The 25,173-nt window shown below is 37.2% G+C and overlaps 1 protein-coding gene and 1 long non-coding RNA gene across 4 annotated transcripts in view; both read right to left on the reverse strand.

Moving 5' to 3' along the window:
• Positions 1-1,032: 1,032 nt before the first annotated feature.
• Positions 1,033-25,173, reverse strand: part of aus (argus) — a 29,456-nt gene continuing 5,315 nt past the window's right edge. Inside the window, exons 2-15 of one of the 3 annotated variants that reach the window (XM_089265497.1) lie at positions 21,662-22,979; positions 16,672-16,819; positions 14,339-14,403; positions 4,165-4,278; positions 3,930-4,067; positions 3,557-3,694; positions 3,397-3,485; positions 3,204-3,331; positions 3,015-3,134; positions 2,797-2,942; positions 2,313-2,493; positions 1,905-2,227; positions 1,637-1,834; positions 1,033-1,427 (exon numbers count right to left, since the gene is read on the reverse strand). In XM_089265497.1, the coding sequence (XP_089121623.1) occupies positions 1,279-1,427; positions 1,637-1,834; positions 1,905-2,227; positions 2,313-2,493; positions 2,797-2,942; positions 3,015-3,134; positions 3,204-3,331; positions 3,397-3,485; positions 3,557-3,694; positions 3,930-4,067; positions 4,165-4,278; positions 14,339-14,403; positions 16,672-16,819; positions 21,662-22,979 (3,255 nt within the window). In that variant the 3' untranslated portion in view covers positions 1,033-1,278. Of the gene's footprint in view, positions 1,428-1,636; positions 1,835-1,904; positions 2,228-2,312; positions 2,494-2,796; positions 2,943-3,014; positions 3,135-3,203; positions 3,332-3,396; positions 3,486-3,556; positions 3,695-3,929; positions 4,068-4,164; positions 4,286-14,156; positions 14,404-16,671; positions 16,820-21,661; positions 22,980-25,173 lie in introns of all 3 variants that reach the window. The other 2 variants (XM_018102676.3, XM_089265496.1) reach the window with 2 other exon arrangements.
• LOC149092029 (uncharacterized) lies at positions 18,521-21,631 on the reverse strand. The gene is made up of 2 exons (XR_016197659.1): positions 19,256-21,631; positions 18,521-19,163 (listed from the first exon to the last, which is right to left on the reverse strand). It is a non-coding gene; the product is annotated as an uncharacterized LOC149092029 (long non-coding RNA).

A 25,173-nucleotide genomic window follows, 5' to 3' on the forward strand; every position in this document is an offset into this window, starting at 1 on the left:
TCGTTTTAGGTCAAAAATGTTTTTGTTTTTCTTTAGTTTATAATTTTTTTTTCTTTAACTCTATGTGATCGAGGGAAATGCTAATTTCTGAAATCCTTTGGATGCACTCTATATTTAGGCTTATCTCCAATGTCTGTCCGTCTGCCAGTTCTTTTACAGTTGTGTTTGTTTATTCTAGACCTATATCACCGCTTAATTGCCTTAAACACTCTAATTATTTTTAGCATTTCTTGCTGATTCATTGTTGTCTCGTCCTTTGCGTTTTTTTTCTTATTAGATTGATTATGAATATATGAGTGCCAGCTAATTAATAAAGTTCAAAGTTCATGAAACTTTACAATTTCTTATGCCTGCAGCTATAATCATGAATCATATAATATATATATATATATATATATATATATATATATATATTAGTCTATATGTATGTAATTTATGCTTAGTTTTGCAAGGTATTAATTATGTATGTATGAAACCAATGTGATCCTATGCAAAATTTAATTATATATATATGGATTTAGTTTAGTTATGCTTATTGTGAACTATTTTGCACTGTACAACAAAATATGTTTTCTTTTCATGTTTTTCTTTCTAGTCATTTTTTTTCCTTTTATTGTTTTGTACAATTTGAAAACTAATTTAAACTTTTACATACATATACGTAGTTGCTAGAAAATTGCGTTTACTTTCTTTTTCTTGTTCACTTAGTTTTTAGGTGTATGTATGTATATATGTTTATATTGTGTACTTTAGTTATAGGAAACGTTTTTTTTTTTTTCGAAATGATATAGAAAAATAAATGCAGAGAACACTATTTAGCATACAGAATTTTAAGCTTTTAGCTTCGGTTCGTATATGTAGTTATTTTTGCATTAAAGTTAATTTCATTTGTTTCTGTTTTTTTTTTTTTTTTTTTTAGAAATAAATAGCAATTGTTGTTTGCATGTGTTTTCATATTTATTTAAATTTTAAGATTCAGGCGCGTTTTACTAGGCCTAAACAGCGCTTGCTCTAAGGCTTTCTTGCAAACCATTTAATTTTAATTTTGGTATATATGTATATGTATATTTAGATTTGAATATAAAGCACTTACAACTAAACAAAACAAGATAGTTTGAATTCAATCAATAATAATAAAAAACAACTAACTTATATACAGCAAAAGATATTTTAAATTGGTTACGATCGCGTAGGCCTTACATATACAATATGCAATGTACAATTAGTCTTAAATGTGTGTCTTGTATACATGTTTTATCAGAATGGGCATTGGTAGGGTTAGTGAGCAGATCGTTTGCTTAACATCTCCAAATTTCTGAAATTGTGCAATCCCATTAACGTTGGCCACGTCAACATGGCTAACAGCAACAGCCAGCTGGTCAAGTGAGCTGAGGAGCTGGCGCTGGACCCCGTTTCACCGCATTTTCCTGAAAGTTAGAGCATCAAAAATGAATTCGATAATAAATGAATGCATATAATAGAATCAATAAATTGAAGCTATTATAAATATAAAATATATAAGATAACTGGTGGTGATGATCAGAATCCTTATTCTTTCTACGATGCTCTTTTGTGCCGCATATGTGTCACAAAGTAGAGTGGGTGAATATAAAGCAATTATATGAATATCACAAACCAAAGAAGGATAGGTTGGCCACTAAATGATGATCGGGAGGTTTTTGAGTGCCACGATAGCAGGCATCTCCCACGACCAGCTTAGCTGCATTGCCATCCGAGGGCCTGTAACTGATGCAGACGCCATGTTTTGTGCCCTTGTGCCTGGCGATGATGTAGACGGTGCTGTTCTCGCTCCAAGAACCATGACAGGAGTACTCTGCGTAAATGGGAAACAAATTAGATTGGTTGCATCCATTGCAGTTAAAGAGGCTCGCTCGTGTGCTTACCCTCCTCGCCATCCAGGCTGCACAGTGGACTCACATCGATGACATTGGGTGCCGTGCAGCCCACCCAAAGCTGTCGCTGTGCATTGTAGTTGGTCACACAGCCGGGCACATCACGTCGACTGCGCGTTGCTATGAAACCTACACTAGTGTCATTGGAGCTGCTCAGCACCAAAACCTGCTGTAACCGATTCGAAGACTCCTGGTGATGGTCTGGCCTCGGCTCTGCAGCATTGCGGCGACTGCGCGCGGGCAGACCCCGCGTGTTAGCATGCCAGGAGCCACGCTCCATGCGCTCGGCATTCCGGAAGCTGAGTGTGCTGTGCCTGCCACAAAACACAAATAAACAAAGCACAAATTGAGCTGTAGTAGAGATTCTTCTCGTTCTCGTTTGCTGCTCGGTAAACATACCCCTTGTGGCCAAAAGAGCCAGCCTCCAGACCATCGTTCTGATGATGATGATGACCATGTCCAAGATGCGATTTGCCATTGTGATTACGCTTGTGGCGCGTGACCAGGTACGGTGGTCCAATTGCTCCACGCAGATTGTACAGGCCTTCCATGGGGCAAATATGCGGCTCTGGATTGCTAGCTGTGAACGGGATTTTAAAAAAGGAGCATCATCGCAATGAGTTTAAGTATGCAGCTCAAGAATGCCCTGTAAACAGGAGTAAGCTCTTGCAATTGTCCCCATTATTTTCAAATTTTTTGTACTATAGTACTTTAAAGATGATATTGTCTTTGGCTTTCTCATGAACCATGGCTATTTTGGCCAGATAATCGATATAAGTTAATATATTTCAAAGTAACTACTTCTTCTACTAGATATACCGCATGCATCACTCAGTCGTTACAGGGTATGAACAGTACACAAATAGAGCGCGCACAAGCTTACCCAGCAGCGTTATGTAGGCCATCTTATTGAAGTCAAAGTGATCCGGAGCACAGGCATCCTCCAGACGAATGGCCGGCTTGCCCGTTTGTATCTCAATGACGTGCGTATCCCGACGGTAGAACATCATGCACATAAAGCCCGATTGGCTGTAATGTTGAAGAGAAGGTGGTAGGGGTGGTAAGACAACAGAGTTACTGATTTTTTTTTCTTTGGCTTACCAGCCAGTGGTGTAGTGCACCACAGCCATCATTTCGGTTGAGGTCTGTTTGTTTATCTGTTCGCAGAGCGCACGTGTCTCCATGTAGCCGTTGGGCTTAATAATGTGCACAGAGCCATCGCTGTAAAGAAAATTGGAAACGTTTTATTGGCTGTGATGCGTTGCCTTCGGCGTTGTTGTTGCCACTCACTTGGAATGATAATTGTAGACAGCATTCCCCATAAGTGCATGCCAGTGTCGCGGACCCTTGAACCAGGCGGGAAAATCGCAGCGCTCCGCCGCCGGCGGTTTTCGCAGCGACATTATTCGCGAGCCAACCTGGCAGGGCGAGTGAAAAGAGGGATTTGAATGTTGGCACTTTGAATGGGGTTTGACTCACTTACCTCGGCGCTGTCTAAGCCATTGCAAGTGGCGTCGCCGGATTGTGCCAGCTTATACTCGGCATCCTTAGAGCTGAGCATGCTTGGGCCACCTGCAAGGGTTATAAAACAAAAAGGATGCTCTAGAACAATTTCCCAGCTGTTTGTTTGTCGATTTTCTTACCCATCAGCGAGGAGATTTTCTCGTAAACAAAGCAACGATAGCGCTCCTCATTCGAAATGGCATGATGATGGGAGACAAGACCCACCAGATAACGTGAGTTCCCGTCTTTCCATGTGGCCAGACACGTTAGTTCCTCAACTGCAAAAAGTTTTTAATTTAAGTTTCATTAAACAACGGCGATACTTTAACTTTGTGCAAATTTGATGAAGTATGAGCAACTTGGAACTTCTTTAGGGTATAGATTAAGTCTCATTCTAGTACATACGATTCTGCCTTCCTACATTACAGTTGAATATTCCTCATTTAGCAGAACAATTCGCTCATTAAAGAGCTCTTACTAAATTCTGTGGAATCAGCTACAATGTGCACTTACCCGTACTCTCTGTGCCTTGGACATCGGGACAGGCCTGAAAACTTAATAGCAGGCGACTCTCCTCGGTGCAGCTCTCAATGTTCGAAACGGGGGATTTGCACTCCCCGTGGCCGCGATTGTAAGTGAATATAAAGGGACCTGTGGAAGGGAAGCAAGATAATGATAATGATGATGTTGTTGATGTTGATGTTGACGATAAAGCATTGCATTGAGATAACTGCATGTTGGAACTCACCCTTTAGTGGGCACTTGACCGGTTCAGCGCTCTCACGGAACAGCGAATAGAGCAGAGCATCGCCCGGAATTTGATCGCAAAGATTCTGTAAAGTCTCACGGCCCTTGCAATGGTCTGGGGGACATGATTATTTGAAAAGCACACATAGAAATTCAATTAATGCAAATCGCTAACCAAGTTGAAAAACAAACAAACACACAGACGAAGACAAAGGAAGGCGAAAGAAATAAGTTGAAATTGGGAACGGGAATATGTAAGTAGTTTGGATGGATTTAGTAGAATAGCATAAGTATAGTCAGATAGTCAGATATATATATTTAGTTAGTTAGAGATAGAGAGATAGAGAGAAGCAACACATTTAGGTGAATCGATTTTTAGTTTTTGTAGGGTATCAAATGATAAAAACAATGCTACAAGGTTCTAAAAAGATTGGTGCAGCGCACTGAAAGCTGGCAAAGTCTTGCCCATGATCCAAGTCAGTGTCAAGAATGCCAGTTAAATTGTGCGGATCTTTTGGTTGATGACACTTGAAGCTTGGAAGAAGAACTTGGAAGAGAGCTCGGCAGCTTCGAGTGCGCCACAACGTGAAACAGCAACAATTTCTGTTGAAATGTGTGTTAATAAATAAAAATGAGAAAACAAATCAAAGAAAAATAAAGACAAGTATTTTTTTTTTTTGTATCAGCTGAAACAATGCCTAATGTTTATAGCATTGCTGAACTGAATGTATTATTATTAAGTTGTAATAGTTGATTTTATCGAAAAAGAAAAGAAAAAGAACACATAGTTCTTTCCGGCTCTCAACACAAAATTGAAAATTTATTAACATGGCAAACAAAAAAGTTTGTTTTCTTGCTAGATCAAGCAAAAATAAAAATAAATAAATGGGAAAATATGTAAAATTTGGAAATATATTAAATTATTTATTATAAATACTCATATGCTAACGAAATAAATAAATGTTAAGTACTTTGATTTGCTGCTTCGCAAATATATATATAATCGTAGTTTAGTTTATTTTTTTACTCTTTTTTGGTATAGGGTCCTCTCTTTTTAGCAATATTGTAGTGTTTTTTAAAATGTACGTTATGCTTATAATAATAATAATAATAATAACAATAATAATAATATATTTAAATATGGTTAGGCAACCAACAAACAGGCAGAGTTACAAATACATCTAAAAGGCGAACGCCTTTAGTTAAAGCTCTAAAATCAAATCTTTTAAACAAGCACACGCAGAGCAGTGTTGGTAAACGAAATTCAACGAAAACTATGTACAAATGCAGGACACATGTGTGTGTGTAGGTGTCTGTGTGGGCCAGCTCTTATGACCTCTTTGAGTAATGATTGTAATTAAGTAGCAACTGGAGTTGATGAAAAGCATAACGGTATAACAAGCTAACGGTATACGTTTGGGTGTGGTGTGTCTGTGTATATGTGGGTGGGTGTGTGTGTGTGTGTTTGGCAGCAACAACTACGACAGCGAAGCTTTATATATATGTATATATATCATGACCAGGCACAAAGTACAACAGCACAGACATTAAATATAATCTACTTTTGCTTTTTGTTTTTTAGGTTTTAATATCTTTTGTTCGGACACACACACACACACACAAAGATAGAGAGATACACATATGTAAAGTGTAATATTTATGAAGCTGAACTATGATATGGACTTTGTAGTAAGTAGCCCATTGTAACGCAAACGCACGCATACATAGAGACAAACACACAACATTTAGTACGAAACGGAATGAAAACGACACACATCTATGAAATGGAAATGGAACATTATGAAATGGAACCGAGAGCAGAAATTGTTGAGTTTCATGTTTAAATTACATTAATTAAATGACAAACACACATAAATAACCGAAAGAAAAGTAAATGTATTGGTAATACAGTAACCACTAACTAAAAGGTACAAACACGTACACACATATATTATTTAATTAAAAACGGAAACAACAACACGGTTGGGTGGGGTGAGGTGGGCGGGTTCGGGTTAAGGATAAAGTCTGTAAACTCATAGAGCGAATAGAAGTAGAAGTAGTAGAAGTAACAGTAGTAGTAGATGTACAAATAGTAGTAAAATAGTAGTAGGTATTGTTTAGGTTAGGTTAGGTTAAAATGTAGTAAGAAGAAAGTACAACAAGTAATTGGATAAATGAGAGACAATTATACTAGCGGTCACCGGGCAGCCCATCCCAACATTTCTTTATCATCATGTACAATATGTATACAAAATATATATATATAAATATATAAATTGCCATATATTTTTTATTTTTAATTTTTCTTTGGCAAAAAATTGTACTTTTTTAATTTAGCTGAAATCCTTGAATTTTTGTGAAAAAACAAATTGTAAACAAAATTATATTGGATGGAGAATTTTTTCATTATTATATTTTTATATATAAAAATATATATGTTTATCTAATTTTTTTTGTTTTTTTTTTTTTTTTCATTAAATTAAAAGCGAACTAAAAAGTTGGAGTTTTTATTTTGTGTGGGAAATTGGGAGGCGGACAAACGTATAAAAGATGAGAAAGAAGAAGAAACCGAGTTGTTTTGATAATTGTTTATGGGATATGCTATATGATTTCCGATTTGAGAATATTATAGAAAACAAAAGTCGATGAATTAATGTTTACATATATACCAATGTTAAGCTGTTTAATTGCCTGAGCTGGGAGGGTCAGCTTCATCAAATCGGATAAGCAATATAAATTTTACTTCATTTATAAATCATGCATATCGGAAATCATATTTCCGTTTCGATCTCGGCCGAAACTCCGTGGAAATGACAAATTTAACTCGCTCGGTTGAAGAAGAACTGTACAAAAATTGAGGCGATGATGATCTTTTCTTTTGTTTTTTGGTTAGCAGTGGATTAATATAAAAAACATTAATAATTTTAATCATGTACAAAGAGTTAGTTTTAGTATTATTATTATCGAAACGAAAATAAACGGAAAGAAAATAATAAGTTAATCGAAGCACTTCAATTGGTGACAACAAACAACAATCAAATCATTTCAAATCATTAATTCAACAAAAATAATAAACAATACACAATTAATATTTATATAACTGTACAAGAGATATTGGAGGAAGGAGTTTTATTTACAGCGTGTGTTGTTGTTGTTGTTGTTTTTGTATTTGTTAAGTGATTGTAAATATTCTTAGTATTCATTATAATACACAATTGACTTATGCGAAGTTCTTCTGTACAATCCTTGACTCTTGTCAAGGAAAAAACGATAATAAGAAACGGAAAACAAAATACGAAATACGAAAATGGAATGTAAAACAAATTAAGATGAATGGGGTTTATGGCACGAATTGTCTATATATACGTACATACATATATATATAGCCTAACGGAACCGAGTGACAACAAATTAATAGAAGAGAAAGAAACAAGAAAACCAAATTGAATGAATGGGCACATAAAATATTGCATAAATAAATGAAATGAATTGAAATGAAATGGCTATGTAAAAACATATGTATATATAAACCCTCATATATATATATATATATATATATATATATATATATATATATATATATATATATATATATATATATATATATATATATATATATATATATATATATATATATATATATGTATGCATGTATATATATATATACATTTATATATTCACACATACAACTGCGCCAACAAACACAACAGTAGAAGAGGGGGCGTGGCAGCAGTAAGAGACACGCGAAATTGTTTCGACACCCCGGTCGCAAAACACGCGACTCGCTGGGACTCGACTACACCACTGTCCCGCTTCCTGTCGCTGCTTCGCCCTGGCCTAGCCTAGGTAAATACGAAATACCCATTTTTTTATGCTCCACATATATATGTATATAATATATATGGTATGCGAAAATTGTACCAACACACGCAGCCCTAGGGGACGGGAACTGTGTTTCATATTAAAATGCCCAAAAACTATATAAAACAGCGAAAGGAGACCACTATAGTCGAGCATACCAGACTAACATATGCCCTGCAGCCGTCCTTCACTCTTAAAGTCTGCGTACGATGATATATACTTATGTATGCGGATAGTAAGTCAGATTTGGTTGGATAGATTTGACTTCATTGGCGTGTCCCTCAGAACTCTATTCAGACACCCAATAGAAGATTTCAGTCTGCCTTCAAAAAACAATATGCCCAAGTTTGTAGCAGCTCGAATGGAAATAGCATACGTATAATAAAATAAAATTGGCTGTTGTCCTGACCTGTGTGTTCCTTGTGCTACTGTGGCTAACAAATTACCCAGTCAACGTACCAAAACCAGGTTGTGCCGAACACATACACCTGCACGCCCACACACCTGCACACCCCCGCATAAACGCTCTGATGTGCGTAATGCTGCTGCTGCTGATGTTGTTGTTGTTGGTGTTTTTGATGCCCTGTTGTAAAAGGCAGGGTAAACATTTTTGCAGACATTTGATTAAATTTAAATATTCTCACACGAAAATTGCCTAAAGCTGCTTACGTTACAACTATGTACGTAAAAAATAAATGAGCAGAACCAGAGAATAAACTGATAACAGTGGAACAGAAGCTTATAACGAAATGAGAACATTTCTTCGTATAACCCATCCATAGATATAGTTACCGTAAGTAACAACAATTTGGAATTCCGATTATAGCATGAGAACAAAGCTGCACAAATATGTAAGCTCATTAAAGATCGGACGCTCTGGGCAGTTCATAGAAACTCTGTTGAAGGAATGAAAAGCAGAAATCTAAATTGGGTTTGAATAGAAAAGCGAACGAAATGCGAACGATGAGCGCAATAATAAGAAATGCGCAGGTAGTCACTGCAGCAAGGTGAGAGGCGGGCGGAGCGTGGGGCCGTGGATGGGTTTTTCGAGGGGCTGTCGGCGATGGCGCAGTTTTGCGCTTAATTATTTTAATTATTTTTTATGCTGCCTACATTTGTGCACTCGTCTCGTCTCCTCTCAGTGCGCTGCATAGCAATTAAAATGTGGTCACCGCCCAACCTTTACCCCTTTCCATCCCTGTAGCCCCTCCTAGCATGTCCTTCATTGAATGCCCGCAGTGCCAGGCACTTGCGAAACCTGAGTGGTATCATGGAATTGGTATGCAAATAGTACAAAATATCCACAGCTGCTACGCAAGATGCTGCTAAACGGATCCTCACGAAAATATGAAAGAAAAAACCTCCAAATAATTATTCCAGCAAGTCAAGGTGGTTGGGACGTGGTTGGCTTTAGCTTGTTAGCTTGGCCCTGACTCTAAGCCGTATCTGGAGTGTGGTAAATAATTGACTACAGCTAATGATAGTTACACATTGCGCTTGGTAAATTAAATAAGCTAAATTGAAGGGGCCTAATGTATTATACCTATATATTATATATATACTTGAACATTATGAAAAGCTGAAAACCCCCACATTTAGCTACTCTGAGTTCCCCATTTAATGGATTGGTCTAATGCTTTAATATTTGAAACTTTACTTCATTCACAATAACGGTATAGTTAAGCAAGGCTATAACTTCTACATAGTCAGGCTTATAAGTTCTAAAATTATGCCGTCTACCCATTTGGGAATTGGTAATTGGAAAGCATTGATTAATATTTTAATATATTAAGCTGTAGCTTGTTGTATGCCCTTTTGGTTGTGTGTGTGTGAAATTGCTGATAAAATAATAGATGGGCATTTGTTGTTATTTGTTGTAAATCTATGCAAGTGCCAGTATAATATAAACTTGCTCTTTGTTTTGGCCAACTGTGAAAATCGAGCTTAAACCAAATTCAATTAATACGCATGGCCAATGGCACAAAATTTTGGATTTCAAGTGAGTTTAGTTTATGTATTTGCATTGAGTTTTTCGAATAATTTTGCTCATTTCTACAGAATGCCTCAAAGGCAGGAATTTGTGCAAGTGTGTGTATGTTAGTTTAGTGTAGGTGTGTGCGTGTTTGTGCGTATGACAGTCAAAACAAATAATGACATAAACCTAATAATGCCATTGTGCCATTGAAGCGATTGTTTTACGGGCGGCTAATCAAAATAAACAACCGCCCATTGACACTGCCCTCTCGCTCCCGTTGCTGCCGCTGCCCACGAACACGAGCACGCCCACTCCGACGCCTACGTACACAGCAATAGCAACAGGACTCCACTTCAGTTAATACGCCTGTCCTTTGAATTATAAATGAGATCTAAAACTCTCGTTTAATATTTAAACAAAATCAAATAAAAAAAATAAAAAACCAAGCAACTTGAGAGGGAGACCGAAATAGGGCGAGAGAGATAAAGAGAGACAGAGTGGCACACGCTCAAAGACAGCCTGACAGACATGCCACTCAGTGAGTCAGCCAGCCAGTGAGTCCGAGATAGATTAAACTGGAGCACAGTGGGTTGAGCGTCGGCTACATGAGTTGGCGCTTTCAAATCGATTCAAGTTGACTGGTTGAGCTTGCACAGCCAAGAAACCGTAGTCGGAGCCGTAGTCACATATCGGAGCCATAGCCATAGCCGGAGCAGTAGTCGTAGTCGAGGTCCGGAGCCGTGGCTGGTGTTTGCAGCACTTAAACTAATTTGATTTCTATTGAGGCAAACAAATAATAAATAATGAATTTACATTTCTATGCGTACGCCCATAACCATGTCGTAAGCCAACCGAGAGAGATAGACTGCGAAGGACATATAGCGCGCGAGAGCGTGCGGAGAAGAGACTACTCTAGATACTTGTATGCAATTAGGGACTTAGCCTTACAATTAGTTGGCTATAATTGCAGGCAGACCCAGAGACAAGCGAAAACTTCAGCACTTGACATGCTAGTAAGCGGATTATAGCAATTAACCATTGAACTACTCGAGCTCTCCGCCCTTTCTCCACATATATATTTATATATATAGTTCTACACATAAGCCTTTAAAAATGGAAAAACTTAAAAGCCAGCAAACGGAGGGGCAGAGCTGCATGCCTGCATGTGTACACTTACTGTAGCACTTCAGACTGCACTCAAAAGGATTGGATAGCTAAAACCATTCACACAGACAAATTCAAACGGAGCACCGACGTAGAGAAAAGCTCAAGGAGAGCTGAACCTGGACATACCCTAGAAAGAAAATGCAAGTATGACAACTAACACTGTTGTGAAACCAATTTCGTAGCTCGACTTTACATTTATTTATACTAGAAGTCAAAGTACAAACAGAACCTGCAGCAGAAAATACCCACAATACAACAAATCATTCAACTACAGAGCTTCACAATGTACACGTCAAATGTTTAATGCACGTAGAAGAAGTTTTTCATTTGAGGTTTCTCATTTTCTGAATTTAAAGCTCTACTTTTTGTACCGTCCTTACAACAGATATGGCTCCATGTTGGGGCTATTCGTTATTCGAAACATTGCGTGAAGACCTATAAATAAATAATGTACGCGTCACAATGAAAAAAAAAACGGAATGAAATAAAATGCAAAAGTCAGTTCAAAATAATAGGTAAACTTGAACATAAAACACGAAACAAAAAATCTCGATCCACTAAATGGTTTTTCATATGGAATTCTTAATATGCAGTGAGCAATACATAAAATACATATTTATATATATTTTTTCATAAATATTCCAAACATTTAAAAAAAATTTTTTTGAGATGAACAAATGGAATTTTACAGTGAGAGCGCTGTGAGTTTTTCTTGGTGGATGGTTCCATTAGAATACCACAATTACGGATTGATGGCTTTATAAATAGTATAAAGGTGCTCTTGAGCAGAATAAAGTTGTAGATAACTGCGTGTGCTGGCTTAATTGCGATTTCATACTCGTTCACGACGTCTATCTGCATCTATTTGTTATAATATTTACTTTGAATTGCCCATTTAAGTCACGTGAAATAGGGAGCTTAGATAGTTTTTATAAAATAATCGATATTAATATCGGCAGTACTTAAGTCATAGACTCGGACCCACAGTTAGTTGGATCACTTTTACTCTCTCATACCTTTTACTTCTCTCATACTCTACAGTTCTATAAATAAATATACATATGCCATTAGAGCTTTTTTGGACTGTGAACGAGTATTAACAGTCGATTGAGCCCGACTGCAACGTTCTAACATTCTTATGCTTGACTTGGTGAATGAGTATTCTTATTTACACAATGAATTGAAGAGGCAAAAAAAAATTTTTTTTGGTCTTTATGTAGAGAGCTCTATGAATACAAAATATATATCATATATACATATATATATATATGTATAAATAGTAATATGTAGAGTAAGTAGCCATTGGAAGTGCGTATGTACAATAAACTAGACGAGTAGTAATGCGCAATTTAACAACAATTTCTGCATACGGCGGCCTTTAAAAATATATTTATTAAAAAACTCAGACTTTAAATTTAATTTAATTCTCAAATGCAAAAGTTTGCAAAAATCTAATCAATGAAAAGTTGTATTTTCGTTAGATTTTTTTTTTCTCATATAAATGCGATATAGAACTGTATAAAGCACTCACACACTCGCACACACGCATACGTACGAAAACAGAAAAGTAAAATCAAAATATATATACATATATAATATATATTTTGTACATGTTTGAGAAATCGATTTGTATGGATATTTGTTGTTGCTGTTGTTGTTGTTGGGAGTTGATTTTAATTTTGTTTTTTTTTTTTTTTTATATTTGAAGTAAAGGAAAAATATACATATCATATAAATATTAAATAGAGTTTTGCAAATATATATATAATATATATGTATATGTAAATGTTTTTTTTTTTGTTTTTTTTTTTTTTTTTTTTTTGTTAAAAAATATATATTCAGAACAAACAATTCAATTGTTTAAGAAAAATTTTTATATATATATATTTACACAATTTGTGATTATTATTTTTTTTCTTTTAATTATTTACAGTAATAAAAACTTAGGAAAACTAAAGCCAAGCAAAAATCAAAAAGAAAAACTCAAGACTGTTTTTCTTAAATTGTTTTGCGGACTTTTTTTTCATTTTGAGTTTAAAGCTGAGGCGATTTTTTTACTTTATACAAATCTTTTTAAGCGTTGATTGAGTTGTTTTATTCATTTTTTGTTCTTTTTGGGTTCTGTTGGGAGGGGTTAATCTGCTAATCCGCTAATACGCTTCAAGAATCTCAACTAAGTAAGTTAATTGGATTGATTTTAACTATATATATAGTAATTGGATACTGATAGCTGTAACTGTATCTTGAGCAAAATTGCGTTATCTATACATATATATATTTGCATATATAAATATATATATATATTATATTTTTAAATGGTTTCTAGTTTAGAGAGACAGTTAGAGAGAGTGAGAGAGAGAGGACCCTTTGCCATGACGGGATAGAATTTTATTTTTATTATATATATATATATCATTTCGTATGCAGAGTATTTTTGTGGAGACTATTTACAAGTTTTGTTTGTATTTTTATTTTGTTATTATTATTATTTTTTTGTTTTTTTTTTGTTTTCAAAGTAACTTAAACTGCTTTTTAAAAACATAAAATGAAAAAAATTAATAAAAAAAAAAAACAAAATATATAAAAAAATTAATTGAACGTACTTTAAGTATATAATCATAAACTTTTTTAAATACTTAAAACACTATATAAAATTACTATTAAAGTTTAAAAATGAAAAGAATCCTTCAGTTAATGTGTTCTCTTTTCCTTTCGAATGCAAAAAGTTTGGTATTTTTCACTGATTTTTTTGAGTTAAAAGTAAAAGTTAAATTAAAATGAAAAGAAATGCGCATAAATCAAAATATTAGATGGTTAGTAATGTTTGGTTGGAACGTAAAGTTAAGAGGTGATTGAACAGAAGTGGGTAATAATGAGATATATAACTGGTATAACTGGAGATAGCGAGTTAAGAGATATAGTTTCGTTGTTGTGTCTTGGGTTGATCTTAAGTTTAGAATTAATTGGAAAAAAGTATAAAGTTAATGCTTACAATCATTCATATCGTCATTGGATCTCATTATGTACTGATCCGATGATGATAGTCTTGAATGCCCGTTCGTATTGGGATGAGCTCCCCCCCTATGATCACTTTGTTTAATAGAGCTACGCATCGCCAGTGCAGATGGATTGTTCGACTGATGCATATACATACTATCACCTTCGCACTCACTTTCTTTATATTGCAGCACATTCTTATGCTTCTCATAGATAACCAGGCAACGATGACATCCTTTCCTAAAAGAAGTTTGTATTTTTGTTTTTGTTTTTGGATTGCAAATGAAAAGTTTATGCATTTTGTATTTGGTTTATTTTTGATTAGGATTGTAAATGATATATGTTAATAAAAGTTTATTTTGTTTATATTTGCAAAAAAAATCTTTTGGCTTATATTTCTGATCTGTTGTTGTGTTTGACATTGAATGTAAAAAAGAATACGTAAACCAAGACTTTTCTAAACTTTAACTTCAAGTTTGGAAAAGTATATATAATATGGATGACAGTTTCCCAGAGTTATTAAGAAAATTTTACGTCTTATATATTATTATTAATTTTTTTTTTTTTTTTTTTTTTTTTTGATAACCCCAAAAAAGTGAATTAACATGTAACATATGTTGTATATGGAGATACACTATGTGTGTGTTATTTTAAAGCCAACCCAGTTTTTATGTGGGCTAAACTATATTCAATTGGAAGCTAAATATATGGCGATTTGGTAATATTGTTGAAATTATATCATAACAACGAACTAAAAGGACGCACACTTAAATAACTCAAACAGTAAACAAAATATATGTGATGTTTAAAAACAAATCTGTAAACATTTTAATTGAATTTTTTCAAAATCAAAATAGATGTAGATTATATTTTTTTTTTTTTTTTTTTTTTTTTTTTTTTGCAGTTTGTGGGGGATTTTTTGTTAGTTTCCTAGTTGATAGATGGTACTTAAAATCTATTTGATTTCTGTTATATATATATTACGATAAGAAGTCGAAAGTTAAGATTATGGATTACACGACAAAAATACTTACAAAAACATTTAAAATAATATTCGAAATATCAAATAGATGTTAAAAGAAACATCCAATCGGGTTGGTTTTTTTTCTTTATATCAAAAACCAAAGTTTATACACATATCAGCTACAACCAAAAAAAAACTTCGCAAGACTTATGATTATTTCTTATAGTTTAATGTATTTATATATATAGTTTAATTGGAAACATGACAAAACGCAAAAGTTTCGAAAAATCATTTGTAAAATAGCAGCCCAGCAAGAATGTCTTTTGGTTGTTCTTAATAAAAAAAAAAATAAACATTCAAAATGAAAATGGATTTTTGTTTTGTTTTTTAATTATTATACAAAAAGCAAAATAGATGCAGATTTCAAGGTACTTTAACCTTTAAACCTATAAAAAATAGATAGCATTTAGATTAACTTTACAGCTTTTACAAAAAAAAAGTAGCATATATATATATACGGCTAAATTGGCTTTATTCGGAGTTAAGCTACTTGGCCTGCGCGCACTGTCATTCACACGAAGGCAGAGACGAAGAGAAGGAGAGAGACAACGAGAGTTGTACAAACTCGTTCCATAGGCAAAGTTAACAGCAGATGTCTCTATGGACAGGTTTGCAGTCTGCTCTAATATATCTAACTATACCTCTGCCGGTGTCTCTGTGTCTCTGTGTGAGAGCAACTGGCGCCCATGTTGCAGCGTTTTATGTTCCTACTTAATCGGTTTACAACTACACTCAGCGAAAAATTAGAGTCTCTTGGCTTGCTTAAAGCCTAAGCGATTCCAATGATTTTATACCCTGGACCCAGACGGCAAATCAATGCTTTAGTAGATATATAACAATATATAGCAATATACCAACCTAGCTTAAATTGAAAACAAAATCCTCTTTATAAATGTCATTTTGAAAAACAAAACACAAACTCAGTATCATTATCATATTAAAACACGAATTTCGCTTTTGAGTTGAAGATAATTTCTTGCTTGTTTTTCCAGACAGCTGTCTGGTTTTTCTCTGAGTGTAGTGCTACTGCCTGCTGCTAGCCTACCGACTGTTTGAGCATGTCTGGTGCCTTAGCAAAACGAAACTTTATTCAATTATTGCCACTTGGCGCACACTCAAAAGTCAAATGCTACAAAACGTACCCGAAAAAAAATAAAAACAAAATAAAAAGGAAAAAAAAATAGGTAACATAACCTACAAACAGGAAATAAAAACGTCGAGGGGAGCTACGACAAGCTACAGGCAGTACAAGTTAAAGTACAAGTGCTTTTTGACGCCTGTTCTTCTTTATCGGCTACTTCATCTGCTGCTTTCATCTTCATCTGTTTCATCTAGTTCATCTGCTTGAGCATCTTCAACATCTTTCTTCATTCATTTTTCTTCTTCTTATTTTCATTCAATCTATTTACCAGCCAAGCATATACTGAGCCAAAATGTTAGCATATATAAACTTTTATCGTTGTACTGTATTTGATGGTACTTACTCATCCACAATCAGATATTTGTTACCATCCGAGGCGGCGCACCTGCCCCGGTAGCTGAACTGCGAGCCCTTGATGTGTATAGATTGCTGGTAGCCAGATAAAAACCAGGAGCCCTCCCATCGCGCAGGAAACGTGCAATTTGTAGGCGCTGCAAGTCGAAAAAGTATGCAATTTATTAATATTAAACAAACCAAATAAGCCAAAAGCCAAACGCAGTCAAATGAATTATTTATGTAGATTTTAATAGCCACATGCATAAGTGAGTTATATACTTAAATTGCCCAATTCAGAATCTGGGTTTGTATGTGTGTTGGGTGTGAGTAGCATGTGACCTCAATTGTGGTCCATTGTTCATTTAACGACACCAACAACACAAATAATAACAAGAAAAGCAAGCTGCACCATACAAGAGCAATTGTTCAAAAAATATATTTTAACAATATTCAAGTAATGAAGAAAAATGTATAACCCAAGAGAATCGACTACCGAATACTCTATTCCTAGTTTCAGGTATTAGGATTTGTTGGGCTGATTGCTTGACTGATGACAGTACTAATCGGAGCTTGACGGGTTTAATGTCTGTTGGTTGACGCATATGCGATATATGCAATGAATGACTTGCCGATGGAATGAATTATTTCTAATGGTATATTGATAGTAAGCCGATTGAATGCCGACTTGATTCACTAACTGATTGGTTGATGATGAAAACAATAACTTGATTGATCGATAAGTTGTTTGATTAACTGACTGATGCTTAGCTGACTGATTGACTGACTAATTGACTGATGAGCACCGGTTAAACTTAAGAGCCAGAGACTCAAGTAAAACAAATACGACATAAAAACCAATCTACCCTCTATCAGCTAACTGTAAAGAGTATAACAATCTAGAATCTTATACCTAACCAAAATAAATAATGCCATTGTTCGCAGTCTTCGTCTTTCTGTTCTAATAGTAATGTCAATTCTGATGCCAAGATTTGTGGCTTTTTAATTTATAAATTGTTTCAATTATTGTTATTATGATTGTATTTAAGTGCGTGCGCATAAGTGTCAGCTTGCCACAGTGTGTGTGTGTGTGTGTGTGTGTGTGTGTGCTAGTATATACATATATCCATATATATGTGTGAGTGTGGCTCTTAGAGACTAAAAATTTACGACCCTCTGCCACGACGCAAGGGCTCATAAATAAGTTGAACAAGCAGCAAAACCAGAAAACGGCTCGTAATAATAATAATGTCGCACACAGACATAGAAATATACATATATACATATATATAATATACACATATAAAAACTACCGAAATGGCAATTGTGAATATTAAAAAGAGCATAGAGAGAGAGAAAGAGAGAGAGAGAGAGAGAGAGAGAGAGAGAGAGCATGGAACAAGCCAATGCATAGAGTAAGGCAAAGGAAAAAGCAGCCGTTAGCTTAAGGCATGCCACGCATACTTACATACACATACACACACAAACAATAAGTATAGCCAATGCAATACATACAAGCACACACACACAAGGCTAGAAAATGGTAAAACCACCCTCGAATAGCTTTCTGCCAGAGTTGGGCTGGGCTGGGCTTAAGGGTGGACCCAAAAAACACAACCGAAGCCGAGTGCTATACGCATTCAAATGCACAAAAGTCGCAAAAGTAGAGACGAATGTGCGCACGAATCAACACACACATACACACACAGCACTCACTTACACACCACAAACACACACACGCACACACACAAATATATCAAGCTATACACATTTTATTTTATTATTTCTTTGCTTTCTTTTATTTTGTTTTACTTTACTTTATTTTATTTTACTTTTTGCTTTGCTTTTGTTCTTTCCCATTTCTATATTTTTTTTTTTTTTCATTTTCATTTTGTTGTTTTTCACATTTGTGGCAAACAAAAGGTGCTCCTGCGCAGGATCAGCGAATCGCTGTGAACTCTGAGCCTCATTGAGAAGCCGCCCGCCTGCCCGCTAGCCCGCTAGCCCACCTCGCCTCACCTCTGCTCCAGCTCCCCCTTTTCGCTGACTCTTCCATTGTCCAATGACTTGTACATTTGTTCAGCTACCGATGCTGTTGTTGCGGTAGCTGTCATAATGTGTCCCCCCTTTCTCGCTCTCCCTGCTCTATCTTTCTCTCTCTTACTCTATGCGCTCGCCCACTCACGCACAGTGGGCGTGTGTATATAAAGTGTAGCATACTTTGCCGTGCGACCCATTGTAATTGTTTCGCCAATTTCAAGTGCCGTGCATAATGCTCCAACATGATTCAATACTTTTGCCAGCAACAACATAGCTGTCTATGGCCTATGCCATATCAGCAGCTACCCCCGAAATATAGCCACAGGATAAAAATCCAGCAAAACTACACGCTTAAAGTAAAAATACAAAAATAAACCAATGGACGGGTGGACGGAAACGACGAACGTTGGAATTGAGAGACAGGCAAGCGTGCAAATACGTATGGACAGTTGAAATGAAGGGCTTTACATACACACACACACACACACACACACACACACACACACACACACACACACAAACAGACACACACACACACACACACACACACACACACACACACACACACACACACACACACACAAACAGACAGGCATGCATGAAAATACTTTTTTTTCATGGATTAGAGTGGCTCAAGTACGCAGCACAGGTCCGCACCGCCTGTTAGATTGCGCCTGTTGGATTGGCAAATATTTAAGTAACTCGAAAAAGAGTTGCGATTGACATTTTAGTCTTATCAACTGACAGTAATCGCCTGGCATTAGGCTTGTATCGTGGCCGTAAGACCCTTATCAGCCACATTAACGGTGTTTTTTAAAAGCATTTATGTGGAGAAAGGAAGTTGAATTTGTATAAGCAAAACTGTACGTCTTGGGCCTTAAACAAAGTAAGTACAACGTTCGTAAGCAAAAGTCGGAAGCTTCTACCCGATACAAACTTACTGTGAATCATTAATTAATGAGTAAGAGGGTGCAGCGCAATACTTATATATCCGTCTACTTCCTCACAAAAATATATTTCCGATTATTTTTAAAAGTTCAATACAGAAATTCAATATGGAACTCATGAGTTGAGTCAGTGAGAAGTAATATTTTTGGGCTTTACAGGTCTAGTCAGGAACAAGTTGCAAAATTGAAGTAAAGAACTTTAGCACAGAACTGTACAAGTCGCTCTGCTAAAATGCTATTTCCCGTTCACATGAATAATGTAGTTGGGCTTATAGTGAAAATAATTATCCTCCATCAGAAAACACTTAATTAGTTCACCCACCTGCCAAATGTTACTTATTATGACAGGCAATTTTTCGTTGTGGACCTACAAGCAGTTGTTAGGCATGTGTGCGCTTATCTCTCAACGACTATGTCTAGATATCTGTATGTGTAATGACAGCTTTAACGCGCTAACAGCTCCTTAACCCAATTAAAACGCCCCCACTCCACTTCCGCAACCCTCGTGTGCCCTGCACCTTCTGGTGGGTGTGGACCCATTAAGTGCTTGGCGTTGAGTACTATCAGGGCGCTATGCTGGACCACCCTTATTGATGGGACAATGGCTACGCAGCACACACAAACACGGAACACACATACTCACACGCACACACACACATGTAAGAGCAGCTCAAAGAGCATGACGCTTCGTTTTAGACTCATTTGCGTTTGCATTTGGAATTTTGGACTTTCGTTTCGGTTTTGGTTAGCAAACGCAAGTAGGGGTAGTAGGGGTAGTAGGAGGTAACAGATAGAGCGTTGGTGGGGTGTACGCAACGCCCGAAAATGCTTTTGTCTAACTTGAGTGAATTATGGTCAGCGGTCGGTGGTCGGATGGCGGTTGCTGCCAGTTTGTTTCGGGCAATTTCCGTACAATTTGCCATTTGTTGTTGTTATTGTTGCTTCTGCTGCGGCGGCTGTTGCCGTTGTTTTCTTATTGTTTTCAGCCAAAAAAAAAATTGTTTTTTTTTATACCCTGTAGTCGTTGATGACAGATAAGTGTATATTATAATTTGAATGGTTGAAAGCCGACATTCGGAAAAAGACAAAAGATTAAATCACGTAAGCAGATAAGACTCAATAATAATATCAAAATATGAGGAATATGTATAAAATATGTTATTTGAGCAGATCACCGATTATATCATATTTATGGAATATATGTATTTGAATACTAATGCCATATACCATAAATGCATAAAACGGATATGTACCCATTTCGCCTTTGAGTGTATATAAAGCCACTTCAAATGTAATTGCGGGGTAACTCCTAGTCAGACATCAATGACTAAAGTACTCTTACTTGTTTTTTGGACAAATTCGCTCATGGAGAAACAGTTGAAACGCATTATACGAGCACGCAGATCTGTGGTCACAAACTACTTATGGATTCAATTGAGCATGACCGACCAGAGGGCGCAAATGAAGAGAGCGGGGGTGGAGGGAGGTCGGTTGGCGGAGGCAATCACTCGCAGGGGTTGGGCGCAGACACAAGCTGTGGCAGGCAGCTGACGCTCGGGCCACTAAAAATTATGCTCAAAATTAAATGAAATGCTGTTGTCGTTCAGCAGATGAGTAGGAGGGGCGAATGGCCACTTGTAAGGGGCCGCTGTGGGCCGGGGGTTGGGCCTCTAAAGATGGCGGGGCGATTAGATGGATGGAGGTGGCATTGTGGCGCAAGTCAAATTATAAATTCCTATCATAACGCTACTTAACGGCATGCGTTACGCGCATTTCTGCGACTTTTCATCTTGACTCCAGCTCTATTGCCGATACCCTGGGCAAACGCAATGTAGGGTATATGACACTCTTGTGTAGCACTGTCAGCTGTGAAGTGAGGTTACCGACTATAATAGAATACGTTATGCCAAACTAGCTCCCTTGGTAATGTATACATACGGATTGGATGTAGGAATAATTGTTTATATGTTCAAGCCACGAAGGGTATCTGTACATTGTCCACGTATTACTCACCATCTTGACGTCCTCCCCAGCCGCTAACGGACGTGGCCAGCAGCAGCGTCAGCCACATTGCTCTCAGCCAACTTTTTGTCGACGTCATGCTGTTGCTGCCGCAGCTTCTGCCCCGACTCCTGTCGATTGTTGTTGCTGCTGTTGTTGTTGTTGCTACTGCTGCCGTTGTTGTCGTTATATTCGTTGTTAGCGTTGTCGCATTGGCGAAGTTGCTGGCGTGGCTACTGCTATTTCTGCTGTTGCTGTAGCTGTTGCATAGTTGCTGCTGCCAGAATTTTAGCCACGTAATGCTAGGAAGTTGATACCACTCAGGCAGCGTCTGTTGCTGCTGCTGCTGTCGTTCCATCTCCATCTCCATCTCCTTCTCCTGCTGTTGCTGTTGCTGCCTTTTCTTTAGCGCTTCCTCTTCCTTCTCTTGCTCGAGACGTTCCAGCGCACTAATATCACCGTTATAGTTATAGCACCTACATTCATCTTCATCATCTTCATCCTCAACAAGCTGCTCATTCAACTTCTCCTCGTCAATTTTTGTCGTTGTCGTTGTTTGCGAACTATTTGTTTTTGTTGTTGCTGTTGCTCCAAGTGTTGCTGCTGTTGTGGTTCTAGTTGCTGTTGCACTGCTGATTGGTTTTATTGTGTCCAGCTGCGGTGCCCCCTGACTTTCTCGCTCGATTCGCATACGCTCACGTCGCTGGCGCTGGCGTCGCAAGCATTCCGAGGCGCTAGCATGGCTGCTGCTGTTGCTGCCACCTACAACAATTGGCATAACTAATTGCGTCGAGCGTTTGAGAGCGTTGCAGCTAGGCGCCACTCTAAACTGAATATCACGCTGCAGGAATTTGTGCGCCAGCTCCAAAGAAGTTGCTGGCGAGGATGAGGCTGAGACTGAGGCTGAAACTGCCACTGCGACTGCGACTGAGGCTGGGCACATTATAACTGCTCCTGCTCCAGCTCCTGCTCCTGCTGTTGTCACCGTCGGCACTGTGGCATGTTTATCATCATTTTTATGTTCCCTACTGCTACTACAACAACAACAACAGCACCGAGAAGTCGTAGTTGAGGAACAGCTGGTGGACGATACCGATGCTGATGCCGCCGCTGCTGCTGGTGGTGTTGCTGCTGTTGCCGCAGGCACGTGTCCACATGGCTGACAGAAAGGCGGTAAATAGATTAACGACGTGGCTCTAGCTCTCGCCTTGGACGTGGCTAAGGTCCTGCTCCGGTTCGTGCTCGCCCTCGTCCTGACTGCGGTTACTGCCAGCTGCATTTGCTGCTGCTGCGGCGTCCCCTCCTCTTGCTGTGGCTGCTGCTGCGTATTCTGTGTGGGTTGCAGAAGACAAGAGTTGAATATTTTATGTTTATTATATATACATAATATATGTGTTTTGTACATAAGAGCATAAATATCAAAGAAGGTGGCAAATACTGACAATTGCCGCATTTGAATTTAAATCAACCAAGAAATCTGTTTGCTACGGCTCCCTGAAGCCTGAATACTCTTTCAGAGATTTAGTTAATCATCAGCCAGTTTATTAGATGGAATCACCTTATAAACATATTATAGATTCACATTCTTTAACGGATTAATTGGCCAATAATTCGATATTAAAGCGTTGAGAAACATCACGAATATATTTTATTTACCGTACACATTTCATGATAATATTAGAATACCCTCTTCTGTTTCTCACACTCTACAATAAAGCGCCACCGCAGCGTTGGCTGTTGCTGCCTCCAGCTCAGTATCACGCAGACACATTTACATACAATATAGTAGACACACACGCGCACTATATCACACACATAGATAATCCCAAGAAAATTCATTGTTCAACAATCCACACGCACAGCGCCTAACTTAAAACGATTGGGGGAATTGCAGTTGCCCCCAGAAATAAAACTTCCTCAGCGGCGCATTAAAAAGCAATAAAAATAAATATAAAAATAAAAAATACAACGAGGGGAAAAGAGACAAAAAAATAAATATGTGCTCTGGGAAACCAAACACTCCAATCCAAATAAAATGTCCAATGGCGCGTAAATCAAAAATCACGCGTTATAAAAGAAAAAAAAACGAACCGAACGAGACGAGAGAAAAAATTAAGACAAAATTTATAGATTTCTTATACAAATTTCTTATGTCTCCGGTGTTGCGCGGCCTCTTCCGTTATTTCTTTTTGTTTTCCTGCATTTAGCGCCTCCGGGCAGATGGCAATGAGGCGGGGGAAATCAGCTGCCAAGCAACAATATCAACAAGAGCAACACCAACAACCACTTGAAAGATTATGATTTTTTGTCGAGACGTGCCCCAGCAGCTATGAAAAAAAAGCCCAACTAAAATTTAAATAAAGAAAAAAACTTCGACACATAATTTAAGATCGGAGAGGCCGAGGCACATAATTTGTGGAACCAACAATCAAAAGGGAAGCAGTAATCACGACCATAGAAAAATCATTAATTGAGTATGTAAATCTAGCTTAAATAGAGCGAACGAAACTATCGATTGAGTGATGGATGAGTGCTTCATTGACTGACGGTTGATTGAGCAGTGATTAACCAACTCACAGCTCTAAACACTACGATTTATTATAATCTAGCTTCTTCACACTAAATAATAGAACTAATATTGACTGACAAAAGCACCTATATATATTACAGTAGAAACAATTATAATTGGAGAACAAACTCGAAAACATGAAAAGCTGAAAACATTCTGCACAACAGTTGAAATGTGTAATATGAAATCTAAGCTCAGGTATGAAACTTTGCATATAATCTTTACTGTTCATCTGTCTATGCGAATACTCAGTGGAAACGACGCGTGAACCGCACGTCAGGTAACGCTAAACAAGGTTTTCGACGGGCCTTATAATATATTTACCACAATGGCTGACGAAATCGGAGTGGTGCTGGTTACTCAATTGAAATGTTTTTAATTAGTATTACCAATTAGTAGGTTGGATCTCAATGAACACAAGGAATTCTAAATCAGCCAAGGTGTGGGGGAGGCATTTAAGTACGTCTGGTGGTACTTAAAAGAGCAATCGCTTCGTATAGCATTTGAGCACATTATGCACATAATGAGGACTATGTGAATAGAAGAGAGATTCTTCTGAGTAATTTATAGGGCTGCCATAGCCCAAATCAAAAGGCCAGAAAACCGAGCACGCCCACCCTGTCAACTTTCCCATACGAGCTGATGGACAGTGGGGCTGGTCACAGTGAGGGGAAGGCGGTGGGAAGGCATAATGCAATTTCCATGTTATGTAAGCGCTGCTCTTCTTAGCCCATCATCTATGCTAATTAAGTTAATTAAAAAGTACGAGCAAAGTATTTGCACTTGGCCAACTTCACGTCATAATCAAAGTTGAGAGAGCGCATCGCACGAAAAGCGAAGCCCAAGTCACGTCAAATGCTCTTCAAAAAGCGAGCCAAAGAAAGGCCCTGATGTAGATGCGAGCTAGAGATTGTGATGAAGATTGAGATGGAGCAGGAGATGCTGATGGAGAGGG

Source organism: Drosophila navojoa, chromosome 2 (assembly GCF_054131105.1).
Source record: "Drosophila navojoa isolate 15081-1374.11 chromosome 2, UAZ_NAV_1.0, whole genome shotgun sequence".
NCBI classification, from domain to species: domain Eukaryota; kingdom Metazoa; phylum Arthropoda; class Insecta; order Diptera; family Drosophilidae; genus Drosophila; species Drosophila navojoa.